Source organism: Coregonus clupeaformis, chromosome 33 (genome assembly GCF_020615455.1).
Source record: "Coregonus clupeaformis isolate EN_2021a chromosome 33, ASM2061545v1, whole genome shotgun sequence".
Taxonomy (NCBI): domain Eukaryota; kingdom Metazoa; phylum Chordata; class Actinopteri; order Salmoniformes; family Salmonidae; genus Coregonus; species Coregonus clupeaformis.
The window spans coordinates 25,182,224-25,199,325 of NC_059224.1; the positions used below are offsets into that span (position 1 = coordinate 25,182,224).

At 41.8% G+C, this 17,102-nt stretch overlaps 1 protein-coding gene across 1 annotated transcript; it reads right to left on the reverse strand.

The window, feature by feature from the left end:
* Positions 1 to 14,693: 14,693 nt before the first annotated feature.
* Positions 14,694 to 16,766, reverse strand: LOC121549271 (thrombomodulin). Its single transcript, XM_041861131.2, has one exon. The coding sequence runs from the start codon at positions 16,605 to 16,607 to the stop codon at positions 14,982 to 14,984; it is 1,626 nt and encodes a 541-aa protein (XP_041717065.2). The 5' UTR covers positions 16,608 to 16,766; the 3' UTR covers positions 14,694 to 14,981.
* Between the last annotated feature and the right edge of the window lie 336 nt (positions 16,767 to 17,102).

The following is a 17,102-nucleotide window of genomic DNA, read 5'->3' on the forward strand; positions in this document are numbered from 1 at the left end:
CTTATATAAAATGCATATTAGCCCAGCAACAGAGTATTTGTGTCTTGTAATTATGCAAGCAGAAGTGCAAATGTTGAAACCAATAACAGAAGACCTGTTTCAAAAAACAGATGTCCCCACACAGGGAGGGGGAGTGAGAGGCTTGAAGGAGTAGGCTATGATAAGAAAGTGTGTGTGTGTGTGTGTGTGTGTGTGTGTGTGTGTGTGTGTGTGTGTGTGTGTGTGTGTGTGTGTGTGTGTGAGTATAAAAAGACTGTGTGCCCATTTTGTGGCAGCGCGCTCTCTGAATAAATACTGATCATTGTATGTTGGGACTCTGTCTGATTCATTGAACTGGAGCTTTTACAACCTTCAGGACTCAGACAGAGATATAAAATAGTTCAGTTTGAACGTTGAGATACAAAATTCTCGTGACACTATAGAACCTTTCTTTGTCTTTGGATAAAATAGCCTTTTTCCAGTCGCAGCTCAGGATCCAGTACAACCAGTGTTGGGCTTGTGCTACCCAGAGTATTTCAAATATTGGTGTGGCATGAGGTATGGATAGAAGAAATCTCAACCTACATGTGTAACGCTTTTTGTAATGCTTATTTTACCTGTTCTTTTATTCTATAAGTTTTCTGGGGATCAATCCAGAACGGGGGTCAAAGGCCGAGATTAACGGGAAAAAACAGCATCACATTCCTCCCAAACTGCTCAAGTTTTTGTCTGAATTGAACGACTTTGAAAATCCTTGGAAGCATTGAAAGGCGAGCATTTCTTTTCAAAGCACTCCATTGCTTACTCAAATGCCATGTTCTTCTTCACAAACACAATCCTTTTTTTATGCACTGACACATGCATTATAGAATTACAGGCTATATTGTATGTAGGTTATTGAGTAGGCTATCTGTTGTTTTTGCTGATGCCATGTGCTTTGTGAAGACCAAGCAGGTAAGAAGGAACATGCTGTAGTGTGCTGACAGTAGAAAGTACTGCATTACGTTTTAAGAATGAAGATTGACATATTTTTTCAATCTATATTTTTCATGGCTGTCTATTTACCACCACAAACCAATGTTGGCACTAAGACTGCACTCAATGAGCTGTATAAGGCCATAAGCAAACAGGAAAACGCTCATCCAGAGGCGGCGCTCCTAGTTGCCGGGGACTTTAATGCAGGGTAACTTAAATCCGTTTTACCTAATTTCTACCAGCATGTTAAATGTGCAACCACAGGGAAAATAACTCTAGACCACGTTTACTCCACACACAGAGATGCGTACAAAGCTCTTCCTCGCCCTCCATTTGGCAAATCTGACCATAATTCTATCCTCCTGATTCCTGCTTACAAACAAAAACTAAAGCAGGAAGCACCAGTGACTCGGTTAATAAGGAAGTGTTCAGGTGGCGTAGATGCTAAGCTACAGGACTGATTTGCTAGCACAGACTGGAATATGTTCTGGGATTCTTCCGATGGCATTGAGGAGTACACCACATTAGTCACTGGCTTCATCAATAAGTGCATCGATGACGTCTTCCCCACAGTGACCGTACGTACATACCCCAACCAGAAGCCATGGATTACAGGCAACATCCACACTGAGCTAAAGGGTAGAGCTGCCACTTTCAAGGAGCGGGACTCTAACCTGAACGCTAATAAGAAACCCCGCTATGCCCTCTGATGAACCATCAAACAGGCAAAGCGTCAATACAGGACTGAGATTGAATCGTACTACACCGGCTCCAATGCTCGTCGGATGTGGCAGGGCTTGCAAACTATTACAGACTACAAAGGGAAGCACAGCCGCGAGCTGCCCAGTGACACAAGCCTACCAAACGAGCTAAATTACTTATATAATAATAATAATAATAATATGCCATTTAGCAGACGCTTTTATCCAAAGCGACTTACAGTCATGCGTGCATACATTTTTGTGTATGGGTGGTCCCGGGGATCGAACCCACTACCTTGGCGTTACAAGCGCCGTGCTCTACCAGCTGAGCTACAGAGGACCTTGCTTTGAGGCAAGCAACACTGAAGCATACTTGAGAGCATCAGCTGTTCCGGACGACTGTGTGATTACGCTCTCCGTAGCCGATGTGAGTAAGACCGTTAAACCTTTAAACAGGTCAACATTCACAAGGCCAGACAGATTACCAGGACGTGTACTCCGAGCATGCGCTGACCAACTTGCAAGTGTCTTCACTGACATTTTCAACCTGTCCCTGACTGAGTCTGTAATACCAACATGTTTCAAGCAGACCACCATAGTCCCTGTGCCCAAGAACACTAAGGTAACCTGCCTAAATGACTACAGACCCGTAGCACTCACGTCTGTAGCAATGAAGTGCTTTGAAAGGCTGGTCATGGCTCACATCCCAGAAACCCTTGACCCACTCCAATTTGCATACCGCCCCAACAGATCCACAGATGATGCAATCTCTAATGCACTCCACACTGCCCTTTCCACCTGGACAAAAGGAACACCTACGTGAGAATACTATTCATTGACAATTGCTCACCGTTCAACACCATAGTGCCCTCAAAGCGCATCACTAAGTTAAGGACCCTGGGACTAAACACCTCCCTCTGCAACTGGATCCTGGACTTCCTGACGGGCCGCCCCCAGGTGGTAAGGGTAGGTAACAACACATCTGCCACGCTGATCCTCAACACGGGGTCCCCTCAGGGGTGTGTGCTCAGTCCCCTCCTGTACACTCTGTTCACCCATGACTGCATGGCCAGGCACAACTCCAACACCATTATTAAGTTTGCAGACGACACAACAGTGGTAGGCCTGATCACTGGCAACAATGAGACAGCCTATAGGGAGGAGGTTAGAGACCTGGCCGTGTGGTGCCAGGATAACAACTCTCCCTCAACGTGATCAAGACAAAGGAGATGATTGTGGACTACAGGAAAAGAAGGACCGAGCACGCCCCCATTCTCATCAACGGGGCTGTAGTGGAACAGGTTGAGAGCTTCAAGTTCCTGGGTGTCCACATCACCAACAAACTAACATGGTCCAAACACACCAAGACATTTGTGAAGAGGGCACGACAAAACCTATTCCCCCTCAGGAGACTGAAAAGATTTGGCATGGGTCCTCAGATCCTCAAAACGTTCTACAGCTGCAACATCGAGAGCATCCTGACTGGTTGCATCACTGCCTGGTATGGCAACTGCTCGGCCTCCGACCGCAAGGTACTACAGAGGGTAGTGCGTACAGCCCAGTACATCACCGGGGCCAAGCTTCCTGCCATCCAGGACCTCTATACCAGGCGGTGTCAGAGGAAGGCCCTAAAAAATGGTCAAAGACTCCAGCCACCCTAGTAATAGACTTTTCTCTCTGCTACTGCACGGCAAGCAGTACTGGAGCGCCAAGTCTAGATCCAAAAGGCTTCTTAACAGCTTCTACCCCCAAGCCATAAGACTCCTGAACGGCTAATCAAATGGCGACCCGGACTATTTGCATTGTCCCCACCCACCCCCTCTTTTACGCTGCTGCCACTCTCTATTATTATCTATGCATAGTCACTTTAACTCTACCTACATGTACATATTACCTCAATTACCTCGACTAACCTGTGCCCCTGCACATTGACTCTGTACCGGTACCCCCTGTATATAGCCTCTCTACTGTTATTTTACTGCTGCTATTTAATTATTTGTAAATCCTTTTTTTTTTTTTTTTGTACTTATCTTTTTTCTACTTAACACTTATTTTTCTTAAAACTGCATTGTTGGTTAAGGGCTTTTAAGTAAGCATTTTACTGTAAGGTCTACACCTGTTGTATTCGGCGCATGTGACAAATACAATTTGATTTGGTTTGATTTGATTTTGAAGAAGCTGATTAAACAGCATGATCATTACACAGGTGCACTGTGTGCTGGGGAAAATAAAAGGCCACTCTAAAATGTGCATTTTTGTCACACAACACAATGCCACAGATGTCTCAGGTATTGAGGGAGCATGCAATTGGCATGCTGATTGCAGGAATGTCCACCAGAGCTGTTGCCAGAGACTTGAATGTTCATTTCTCTACCATAAGCCTCCTCCAACGTCGTTTCAGAGAATTTGGCAGTATGTCCAACCAGCCTCACAACCGCAGACCACGTGTAACCATGCCAGCCAAGGACCTCCACATTCGGTTCTTCACCTGTGTGATCATCTGAGACCAGCCACCCGGACAACTGATGAAACTGTGGGTTTGCACAACCAAATAATTTCTGCACAAACTTTCAGAAACCATCTCAGGGAAGCTAATCTGCCTGCTCGTCGTCCTCACCAAAGTCTTGACCTGACTGCAGTTTAGCGTCGTAACCGTCTTCAGTGGGCAAATGCTCACCTTCGATGGCCACTGGCACGCTGGAGAAGTGTGCTCTTCATGGATGAATCCCGGTTTCAACTGTACCGGGCAGATGGCATCATGTGGGCGAGCAGTTTGCTGATGTCAACATTTTGAACATGGTGGCGGTGGGGTTATAGTATGGGCAGGCATATGCTACGGACAATGAACACAATTGCATTTTATCGATGGCAATTATGAATGCACAGATCCTGAGGCCCATTGTTGTGCCATTCATCCACAACCATCACCTCATGTTTCAGCATGATAATGCACCGCAAGGATCTGTACACATTTCCTGGAAGCTGAAAATGTCCCCGTTTTTCCATGGCCTGCATACACACCAGACATGCCACCCATTGAGCATGTTTGGGATGCTCTGGATCGACATGTATGACAGCATGTTCCAGTTCCTGCCAATATCCAGCAACTTCGCACAGCCATTAAAGAGGAGTGGGACAACATTCCACAGGCCACAATCAACAATATGATCAACTCAATGCGAAGGAGATGTGTCACGCTGCATGAGGCAAATGGTGGTCACATCAGATACTAACTGGTTTTCTGATCCACACCCCTACCTTTTTAAAAGGTATCTGTGACCAACAGATGCATATCTGTATTCCCAGTCATGTGAAAGCCATAGATTAGGGCCTAATACATTTATTTAAATTGACTGATTTCCTTATGAACTGTAACTCAGTAAAATCTTTGAAATTGTTCCATGTTGTGTTTATATTTTTGTTCAATGTATTTATATTGTTTTTATGTATATATATGTTGTGCGTTGTGAGACAAAGCACTGCTAACGAGATTCCAAACTCTGGTTTTAATTGCAAATTGAGACAACCCCTCGTTCTCTTAACAGCATTTTTGTGGTGAATTTGTAATGATATTATTTCATGCTGTCAGTGGACAGATATGTGGTTTTGGTGTAAAGCGCATTACCTCTCATCCTGTTAAACTGTTGTGCTTTTGTTCCAATCTATGTCATTGAAATTCATTTGAGAAACGTATGTTATGTGTATAGACAGAGACAATGTTCAACGGACATTTTTGTACTAGTGTCTAGAGTGGGTTCGCTCAGCAGACGGGGCTGTTCTTTCGGAGTTGGTTTGCTCCACAGGTAGGGGTGTTCTTGTAGAACCAACTCTACAGACACATACAGCAGGCTGGAAAAGACTGGTAGAGACGGGAGGACAGACTCACTCACTGAGTGGTTTGGTGCTTTGCTTTCCTACTAACACAGCTGTGTGTTTGGACAGCTAACAGTTACTGTCTGCCTGGCCTGTTGTATCAGAACTACAGCCTGATGGTGCGCTGACGTCATGGTCTGGGTTTGACTAGTACTGTCTGGGGTTGACTAGTACTGTCTGGTTAGTCACTGTGTAGTTTGACTACAAGAATAATACATGTTAAAGATTTGTAGTGCTGAGTGACTAACCGATATGTCGGTTCATTTTCGTTTTTTTCAACTAATTGACCTACATCAGTTCAATTATTTTAATTCCATTTCTTTCTGGGTTTTTTCTGTGAGCTCAATGCACACATTGTGTAGTTTCTCTAGAGATAAATCAACTCAAGTCCGAACTGTGCAATGTAGTAGGGAGTTGTAGTTTCCAACAGGACAAAACTCGACAGTTTATTGCAGAAAACGTGATAATTAACTATAATTACCATAATTCATTGCACGGCAGTGTTTCTTTTACACATTTTTTTTTGTCATTTAGCAGACGTTCTTATCCAGAGCGACTTACAGTTAGTGAACACATATAAATATATATTTTTTTTTATACTGCCCCCCTGTGGGAATCGAACCCACAACCCTGGCGTTGCAAACGCCATGCTCTATCAACTGAGGTACATCCCTGCCGGCCATTCCCTCCCCTACCCTGGACCAATTGTGCGCCGCCCATGAGTCTCCCGGTCACGGCCGGCTGCGACAGAGCCTGGATTTGAACCAGGATCTCTAGTGGCACAGTTAGCACTGCGATGCAGTGCCTTAGACAACTGCGCCACTCAGGAGTACACATCTTTTACATTTACATTTTAGTCATTTTAGCAGACGCTCTTATACAGAGCGACTTACAGTTAGTGAATACATATATATTTTTTCATACTGGTCCCCCATGGGAATTGAACCCACAACCCTGGCGTTGCAAACGCCATGCTCTATCAACTGAGCTACATCCCTGCCGGCCATTCCCTCCCCTACCCTGGACAACGCTAAGCCAATTGTGCGCTGCCCATGAGTCTCCCGGTCGCGGCCGGCTGCGACAGAGCCTGTCTCTCTCAGGAGACTACACCTGCTCAGGAGTACACCTGCTACGTTTAAGTTAGTGTGGGGCAGACACCGAGAGAAGTGAATGAAGAATGTGTGATGGAGAGGGATAGAAATAAGTTGCTTTGCAAGTTATCTGTACCTGAAAATACATGATCTAAGTGATTGAGTTGGTATTCAGCAGTCATAAAAGTATGCCTTATTTATTTGGAAGAACTACTAAAATAGTGATTTTGTCAGACAGCATAGGCAGCAGCTCTACAGAGATGAGGACTTGGAATTAAATAATAGTCATCAAATTAAACGAATGTAATATACACAACAACTTCAATATTTTCTTAAAGTAATGTGAATATAAGCAGTAATGTAAGCAGTAATGGACTACCATCATGGGACTTTCATTACTTGTTTTATTCTGTGTTACAGCATTTAACTCACATAATGCAAAGTGCATTTAATGTGAAAACCATGATATTTCTTTAAATAATCAAACCGAAACCTACCACAAAGAGCCCTAATCGCTCAGCACAATGAATTGGAAAATACTTTTGTTAACTTGTTCTCTCTTTCGCCAATAAAGACATCGTCAATGTGTACTTTTTGTAATGGATTTATTAAGGTGTACACATTGCTATTGTACATCAACTATTTATAATATTTAATGTATTTGTTTTATTGAGGAATGTATTGTTTGTTCTTAAGATTTTTTTTTTAATAACTCGTTTTTTAAAAACTACCTATTCTGAATGGTAATTGAAAAATGTCTTTAAAATAATAGTTTCTGTTAATTTATGTAGCCTACACTTGCAATTTTTCAACATTGTCCATAAATTTACAGAGAACATTTTTAAAAAGGAACTTCGGCTGGATCCTGGAAAAGAGCAAAACACTGATTCCCACATTGAGGGCGCACTATTCTAACAACATTTCCGTATAAAAACGGAAAATGTACTAGCAAAGAAATACCAGTATATTTTCCATTATTTTATGGACAGTTCCTTCAAATAAATTACAGAAAATACTGTATAAACACAAATCTCCGTCTATTAATGGACAGTCACTGTGTTTATACAGTATTTTCTGTAATATATATTTGAAGGAACTGTCTGTAAAATAATGGAAATGTACCGGTAATTTTTTGTGTTTATACAGTATTTTCTGTAATTTATTTGAAGGAACTGTTTGTAAAATAATGGAAATTGTAGCGGTAATTTTTTGCCAGTACATTTTCCGTTTTTTTTTACAGGATTTCTTTTTTTTTACAGTATGGTTTCGCATACTTTTCAGTTGTTAGGATACTTGCTCCAAATCATGTCCATCATCGCCTGTGGTTTTGGGCGCACATGGAACCTCAAATTTGCCGTGACGTTTGAGAATATGGTGAACCAAAAACACCATCACTGAAACGAGAACGACAATACACAGTATTATTCCAAGGATACCACCTGCTGTGACAGGTGGGGGGCGCTGAGTCGGATATTTGACACATGGTGTAATAAAATCAGATGGTACTCTGTCAACACATTTCCATCCCTCAACCAAGTCGAATCCCTCATCGCAAGAACACATGTGGCCTCCATATGTATTTGTGCAATTATGATCGCAGTAACCAATATCACATTCATTTATGTCCAAGCAAAACATCACCTCATTTCTTACATCGGCCATGTAACCATCGGGACAGTTGCATTGATGTGGATTATTTGGGTCGCATTCTGCAAGACACTCTTTGAAAGGACAATGAAGTTTACATTTGTTGGGGTCTTCTTTCGTTGCAATATATCCTTCAAAACAGGAGCAACTATAACTGCCTAATGTGTTTACGCACATATGCTCGCATAGTCCATCCCTGCACTCATCTATGTCAATACATATATCATTTTTCATTTTTAATCCGTTTTGGCATCTGCATTCAAATCCACCAATAGTGTTGACACACTCAATGTTCTGTCCCGGGCACTGTCTTTCATCGTCACAATCATCAATGTCTTTGCACTCCTTCCCATTTTCTGCCAGTGCGTACCCATGGTGACACATGCAGGCGATGGAGTTGTCATTTATCTTGTAGCAAACCTGCGCGCACCCGAAATGAAGGCAGGGGTCGTTTTGCGCATCTTCACATGTAACTTTATTGTCGTGGAGAGTTTTTCCAGGTGGGCAGATGCATACAGGTTGTTGATTAATCGATAAGCACATATCCTCACAACCACCTTTCAATACCTCGCAATTCCAAGGTGCTTGCATCCACTGTTCAGAGAGACAGATGTACTTAGACTCAAGGGGGTTGAGCGTTGCAATGCTTCCCATAGGCAATACCAGTAGGTCATCTCCCTCGAATCCCAATGGGGTCTCATACATTACGGATTCGTCGCCTTTGATGTCAAAGCGTTTGCAGACACTCGGAAAATTATACTCACAAAGGTATCCATCTATTCTCCTTTTGCATGATTGTTCTTATCATTTATATTCTTCTTTGGAAACACCTATACCATTTTAAAGAGCAGACATCGTCAACGCCTCCCCAGTTCTGAAAGTCTGTTGCATTATCTCCCGTTATCCATCTGTAGCCCCGTAAGTCAGAGGCACTGTCAGGACATTGTCCACTCGGTAACTGCAAACCAATCCAGAAATCTCCTGTAATACCAAGTAAAATCGAAATTATGTCTTGTGATACCGAAGACCGCACTGTCATTAATTGTCCATTGTTGTCCTCACAATGTTTTTGAGCCGTTGCAAAATCGGCTGGATCCTGGAAAAGAGCAAAACACTGATTCCCAATGCAGTATCCGTTATGCTTTGCTTCTCCCACTCTCAGCACGAATGTTAGAGTAACAAGCAACATCACTATTATGACCTTCATTTTTTAAAACTCAGTTGTAACAACTTTGTATGTACAACTCTTGCTTATTAGGCAATGTGTAGCTATAGTTTACCCTTCTGATAGCTCCTGCTGTTAAAATAAATAATTTCCTATTTTGCTGGTTGCTTAATCCCCTTCCAAAAACTTTATTTCACCCACCTCGCCGGTGCACATCACTACTAGCCTACATTTGGAATTACATGTCCCTCCCTCCCTCCCTCCCTCCCTCCCTCCCTGCCTGCCTCTGTCTCTCAATTCAATTCAATTTAATTTCAATGTAAGGGCTTTATTGGCATGGGAAACATGTTTACATTGCCAAAGCAAGTGAAATAGATAATAAACAAAAGTGAAATTTAATAATAAAAAATTAACAGTAAACATTACACTCACAAAAGTTCCAAAAGAATAAAGACATTTCAAATGTCATATTATGTCTATATACAGTGTTATAATGATGTGCAAATAGTTAAAGGACAATAAGGAAAATAAATAAACATAAATATAGGTTGTATTTACAATGGTGTTTGTTCTTCACTGGTTGCCCTTTTCTTGTGGCAACAGGTCACAAATCTTGCTGCTGTGATTGCACACTGTGGTATTTCACCCAATAGATATGGGAGTTTATCCAAATTGGATTTGTTTTCAAATTCTTTGTGGATCTGTGTAATCTGAGGGAAGTATGTGTCTCTAATATGGTCATACAGTGGGGAAAAAAAGTATTTAGTCAGCCACCAATTGTGCAAGTTCTCCCACTTAAAAAGATGAGAGAGGCCTGTAATTTTCATCATAGGTACACGTTAACTATGACAGACAAATTGAGAAAAAAAAATCCAGAAAATCACATTGTAGGATTTTTAATGAATTTATTTGCAAATTATGGTGGAAAATAAGTATTTGGTCACCTACAAACAAGCAAGATTTCTGGCTCTCACAGACCTGTAACTTCTTCTTTAAGAGGCTCCTCTGTCCTCCACTCGTTACCTGTATTAATGGCACCTGTTTGAACTTGTTATCAGTATAAAAGACACCTGTCCACAACCTCAAACAGTCACACTCCAAACTCCACAATGGCCAAGACCAAAGAGCTGTCAAAGGACACCAAAAACAAAATTGTAGACCTGCACCAGGCTGGGAAGACTGAATCTGCAATAGGTAAGCAGCTTGGTTTGAAGAAATCAACTGTGGGAGCAATTATTAGGAAATGGAAGACATACAAGACCACTGATAATCTCCCTCGATCTGGGGCTCCACGCAAGATCTCACCCCGTGGGGTCAAAATGATCACAAGAACGGTGAGCAAAAATCCCAGAACCACACGGGGGACCTAGTGAATGACCTGCAGAGAGCTGGGACCAAAGTAACAAAGCCTACCATCAGTAACACACTACGCCGCCAGGGACTCAAATCCTGCAGTGCGAGACGTGTCCCCCTGCTTAAGCCAGTACATGTCCAGGCCCGTCTGAAGTGCATTTGGATGATCCAGAAGAGGATTGGGAGAATGTCATATGGTCAGATGAAACCAAAATATAACTTTTTGGTAAAAACTCAACTCGTCATGTTTGGAGGACAAAGAATGCTGAGTTGCATCCAAAGAACACCATACCTACTGTGAAGCATGGGGTTGGAAACATCATGCTTTGGGGCTGTTTTTCTGCAAAGGGACCAGGACGACTGATCCGTGTAAAGGAAAGAATGAATGGGGCCATGTATCGTGAGATTTTGAGTGAAACCCTCCTTCCATCAGCAAGGGCATTGAAGATGAAACGTGGCTGGGTCTTTCAGCATGACAATGATCCCAAACACACCGCCCGGGCAACGAAGGAGTGGCTTCGTAGAAGCATTTCAAGGTCCTGGAGTGGCCTAGCCAGTCTCCAGATCTCAACCCCATAGAAAATCTTTGGAGGGAGTTGAAAGTCTGTGTTGCCCAGCGACAGCCCCAAAACATCACTGCTCTAGAGGAGATCTGCATGGAAGAATGGGCCAAAATACCAGCAACAGTGTGTGAAAACCTTGTGAAGACTTACAGAAAACGTTTGACCTGTGTCATTGCCAACAAAGGGTATATAACAAAGTATTGAGAAACGTTTGTTATTGACCAAATACTTATTTTCCACCATCATATGCCAATAAATTCATTAAAAATCCTACAATGTGATTTTCTGGATTTTTTTTCTCATTTTGTCTGTCATAGTTGACGTGTACCTATGATGAAAATTACAGGCCTCTCTCATCTTTTTAAGTGGGAGAACTTGCACATTTGGTGGCTGACTAAATACTTTTTTTCCCCACTGTACATTTGGCAGGAAGTTAAGAAGTGCAGCTCAGTTTCCACCTCATTTTGTGGGTAGTGTGCACATTGCCTGTCTTCTCTTGAGAGCCAGGTCTGCCTATGGCGGCCTTTCTCAATAGCAAGGTTATGCTCACTGAGTCTGTACATAGTCAAAGATTTCCTTAATTTTGGGTCAGTCACAGTGGTCAGGTATTCTGCCACTGTGTACTCTCTGTTTAGGGCCAAAAAGCTTTCTAGTTTGCTCTGTTTTTTTTTTTTTTTTTTTTTTTTGGGAATCGCTTCCTTTTAGGTGGTTCTGCTCTGCATGCATTATTTTGTGTTTTATGTTGTACACAGAGTATATTTTCGCAGAATTCTGCATGCAGAGTCTCAATTTGGTGTTTGTCCCATTTTGTGAATTCTTGGTTGGTGAGCGGACCCCAGACCTCACAACCATAAAGGGCAATGGGTTCTATAACTGATTCAAGTATTTTTTTGCCAGATCCTAATTGGTATCTCTCTCTCAATCTCTCTCTCTCTGGTAGCTCAGATGGCACACTCATGCTATTTTGGGATACTTTCAGAGATGGGCACCATGAGAACCATGACTCCTAAGGTAATTATAAGCATAATATGGTTTAAGGTATTTACATGACATTCGATAAGACCTATACTGTATGTTACAAATACAAAACTATGCCTGAAATCTATATCAGGAATGACAATGAATTGCTTCTCCAATTTATAACAGTAGCCCAATATAGGCCCTCCACACACACATAGCCCAAAGACTCGTTATAGATTATACAGTGACATAATTCATAGCCATTTAACTTATGGGCACTATTCAAAGTGGAAGTGAAGGAAGCAAAGCTGAACTGGAACATTTTCATGAGATAACACATCAAGCCACATGTGAACTGTTTGTTATAGTAATGTAAAACACTTGTGGCTGCTTAATTGACCATTTGCTAAAGGGTTGTCATTTGCTTTTTCTACATTTCAATAGGCCTAATGAGTTAGTGAGTAGGCTAAATAATCTGAATAACCCCAAAGAAGTTTAATAATATTTTATTATGTTTTCTTTTATAAACAGTTGATATATATACAGTACATTTAAATTTTACATTTTTGTCATTTAGCAGACGCTCTTATCCAGAGTGACTTACAGTTAGTGAGTGAATACATTTTATTTTTTATTTTAAAAAATCATACTGGCCCCCCGTGGGAATCGAACCCACAACCCTGGCGTTGCAAATGCCATGACCTACCAACTGAGCTACATCCCTGCCGGCCATTCCCTCCCCTACCCTGGACGACGCTGGGCCAATTGTGCACCGCCCCATGGTTCTCCCGGTCACGGCCGGCTACGACAGAGCCTTGATTCGAACCAGGATCTCTAGTGGCACAGCTAGCACTGCGATGCAGTGCCTTAGACCACTGCGCCACTCGCGAGATTGTACCAGTCAAAAGTTTGGACAGACCTACTCATTCAAAATAGTTTTTCTTTATTTTTACTAGAATAATAGTGAAGACAACAAAACTATGAAATAACACATATGGAATCATGTAGTAACCAAAAAAGTGTTAAACAAATCAAAACATATTTTACATTTTAGATTCTTCAAAGTAGCCACCCTTTGCCTTGATGACAGCTTTGCACACTCTTGGCATTCTCTCAACCAGCTTCACCTGGAATACTTTTCCAACAGTCTTGAAGGAGTTCCCACATATGCTGGGCACTTGTTGGCTGCTTTTCCTTCACTCTGCGGTCCAACTCATCCCAAACCATCTCAATTGGGTTGAGGTTGGGTGATTGTGGAGGCCAGGTCATCTGATGCAGCACTCCATCACTCTCCCTCTTAGTCAAATAGCCCTTACACAGCGTGGAGGTGTGTTTTGGGTCATTGTCCTGTTAAAAAACAAATGATAGTCCCACTAAGCGCAAACCAGATGTGATGGCGTATCGCTGCAGAATGCTGTGGTAGCCATGCTGGTTAAGTGTGCCTTGAATTCTAAATAAATCACTGACAATGTCACCAAAAAAGCACCCCCACACCATCACACCTCCTCATGCGGAGATCATCTGTTTACCTACTCTGCACCTCACAAAGACACAGCGGTTGGAACCAAAAATCTCAAATTTGGAGATTTCCACCGGTCTAATGTCCATTGCTTGTGTTTCTTGGCCCAAGCAAGTCTCTTCTTATTATTAGTGTCCTTTAGTAGAGGTTTCTTTGCAGCAATTCGACCATGAAGGCCTGATTCACGCAGTCTCCTCTGAAAAGTTGATGTTGAGGTGTGTCTGTTACTTGAACTCTGTGAAGCATTTATTTGGGCTGCAATTTCTGAGGCTGGTAACTCTAATGAACTTATCCTCTGCAGCAGAGGTAACTCTGGGTTGTCCTTTCGTGTGGCGGTCGTCATGAGAGCCAGTTTCATCATAGCGCTTGATGGTTTTTGCGACTGCACTTGAAGAAACTTTCAAAGTTCTTGAAATGTTCCGTATTGACTGATCTTCAAGTCTTAAAGTAATGATGGACTGTCGTTTCTCTTTGCTTATTTGAGCTGTTCTTGTCATAATATGGACTTGGTCTTTTACCAAATAGGGCTATCTTCAGTATACCACCCCTACCTTGTCACAACACAACTGATTGACTCAAATGCATTAAGAAGGAAAGAAATTCCACAAATTAACTTTTAACAAGGCACACATGTTAATTGAAATGCATTCCAGTTGACTACCTCATGAAGCTGGTTGAGCGAATGCCAAGAGTGTGCAAAGCTGTCATCAAGGTAAGGGGTGGCTACTTTGAAGAATCTAAAATATAACATATATTTTGATTTGTTTAACACTTTTTTGGTTACTACATGATTCCGTATGTGATTTTTATAGTTTTGATGTCTTCACTATTATTCTACAATGTAGAAAATAGTAAAAATAAAGAAAAACCCTTGAATTAGTAGATGTGTCCAAACCTTTGACTGGTACTGTATATAAAATAAAAATAATCATTTGCAAGTTATAGGTCTACTTTGTTATTGGCTTTGGTCACTTAGACTGGTTAGAATTTTCAGTGATGAGATGCTTATGGAGCCATTACATTTGTGAAAGGCCTACTACAACTGTATGAAATAAAAACATTAAACATTAAAAACCATCTGATTTTCCTTTGCAGACGTGTAAACAAGTCATGACAATGAAAATGACAAAATTATCCAACAACATATTGATTGTCCTATATCAACGGTCTGTCAAATGATACTGTTTTGTACTTATCCCTTGTAACTTGCTGCAAACCGTAATTACCAAAATCTTGGCTTTCGAAAGCAATGTCTAAATTACCTCGACGTTTTAGTATCAGGTGAGTAAGTACAACCATCACCAAAATAACAACGACAATGCATACCATAATTCCAAGAAGACCCCCAGCCTTTACAGTGGAAGGGCGCTCAGTTGGATCCTTGATAATTGGTGTATATGGTGTGGTAAAACCTGAACCCTCTGACGGTTCTCTCTCAACACAACCATATGAACCAACCAAGTCGAATCCCTCATCACAAGAACACAGGTAACTTCCATACGTATTTGTACAATTATGGTGGCAGTATCTCATCTCACATTCATCTATGTCAACACAAATTGACAACCCATTTTTGTCATCGAGTATGTAACCATTTGGACAGTTGCATTGATATTCTTTACTTGGGTCACATTCTGGGGAACACTCTGCTGCTAAACAAACAAATTGGCACCGGTTGGTGTCTTCTGTCATTCTTATAAATCCATCCAAACAGGAGCAATTGTAACTGCCTATTGTGTTCGTGCAGTCGTGGTCACATGGACTCATGGAGCATTCATCTACATCGACACATTTGTCATTTTCAAACACATATCCCTTCTGGCATCTGCATTCAAATCCACCAATAGTATTGACACACTTAAAGTTCTGTCCCCGGCACTGTCTATCATCTATACAATCATCAATGTCTTTGCACTCCTTCCCATCTTCTGCCAGTGCATACCCATGGTGACACATGCAAGTGTAGATGTCATCTTTTTTTTGGCAGAGATGCGCGCATCCTGAGTCAAGGCAGGGGTCATTTTGCGCATCTTCACATGTGACGTTATTGTCCTGGAGAGTTTTTCCAGGTGGGCAGGTGCATACAGGTTGTTGATTAACTGAGGAACAGTCATGCACACAGCCACCTTTGAATACCTCGCAACTCCATGGTGCTTGTATCCACTGTTCAGATAGACAGATATATTTCGACCCGAGGGATTTGAGCGTTGCAATGGTTCCCTGGGGTAATGTCAGTAGGTTGTCTCCCTTGAATCTCAACGGGGTCTCGTACAGAACTGATTCGTCACCTTTTACAATTACATGTTGGCAGGGACTGTCAAGTTTATATTCACAAATAAATCCATCTACTTTACTTTCACATGGTTGTTCCTTCCACGCAAAGTCGTATTTTGATACCGAAATACATTTCGAAGAGCAGACATCATCAAAGCGCCCCCAGTTCTGGAATTTGGTTTCATTATCTCCAGTTATCCACCTGTACCCTCGTAAAAACAATGCTTGGTCGGGGCATTGCCCGCTCGGTAAATGCAAACCAATCCAATAATCTCCTGTATGAATACCAAGTAATAGTAAAAGGATGCTATGTGATATCAAAGATCGAACTGTCATTAAATATCCGTTATTTTCTTGCTCACAATGTTTTTGAGCGGTTCCAAAGTCAGCTTGGTCCTGGAAAACGGCAAAGCACTGGTCCTCGATGCAGTATCCGACACGGGGAGCTTCCCCCTTCACTCTCAACAGGAACGTTAGAACAACGAGTATTCCTACTGTATCCCTCATTTCTTAACGATCTCCTACGCCTCAAACGCAATATAACAATTTCGCATATAATTTAGATGTAGGCTACTCGCCTCTTAGGCATGGTTTGAGTAGTAGAATGAACGTTAAGACTGCCGATAACTCCTATTTATATAAGCCTCCCTCCATGTTTTCGATTGATCAAGGAAGGAAGTTCCTTTATGAATGGCGTAGTTGCTGACCAAAAACAAACAAGTTCTCTCTGAACCTGCCTATCATGCCAAATAACCAGACACTGGGCAACAACTGGTTGAATCAACGTTGTTTCCACCTAATTTCAACCCAAAAAATCAAGGTGATTAGGTTGAATCAATGTGGGAAACTAATCAGACTCGCAAAAAGTAATCATTTCACCCAACTATTAACTAAATCTAACATGGTGATTTGCTTTACATTTCAAGATGAATTCAGTTAGTTGACAACTAAACCAAATGTAAATCAAACCTAGACATTGAACTGACACGTGCACACACACAA

What these genes read in the sequence shown, in the direction of transcription:
- LOC121549271 (XM_041861131.2), bottom strand. Translation starts at nt 16,607, where the DNA reads ATGAGGGATACAGTAGGAATACTCGTTGTTCTAACGTTCCTGTTGAGA.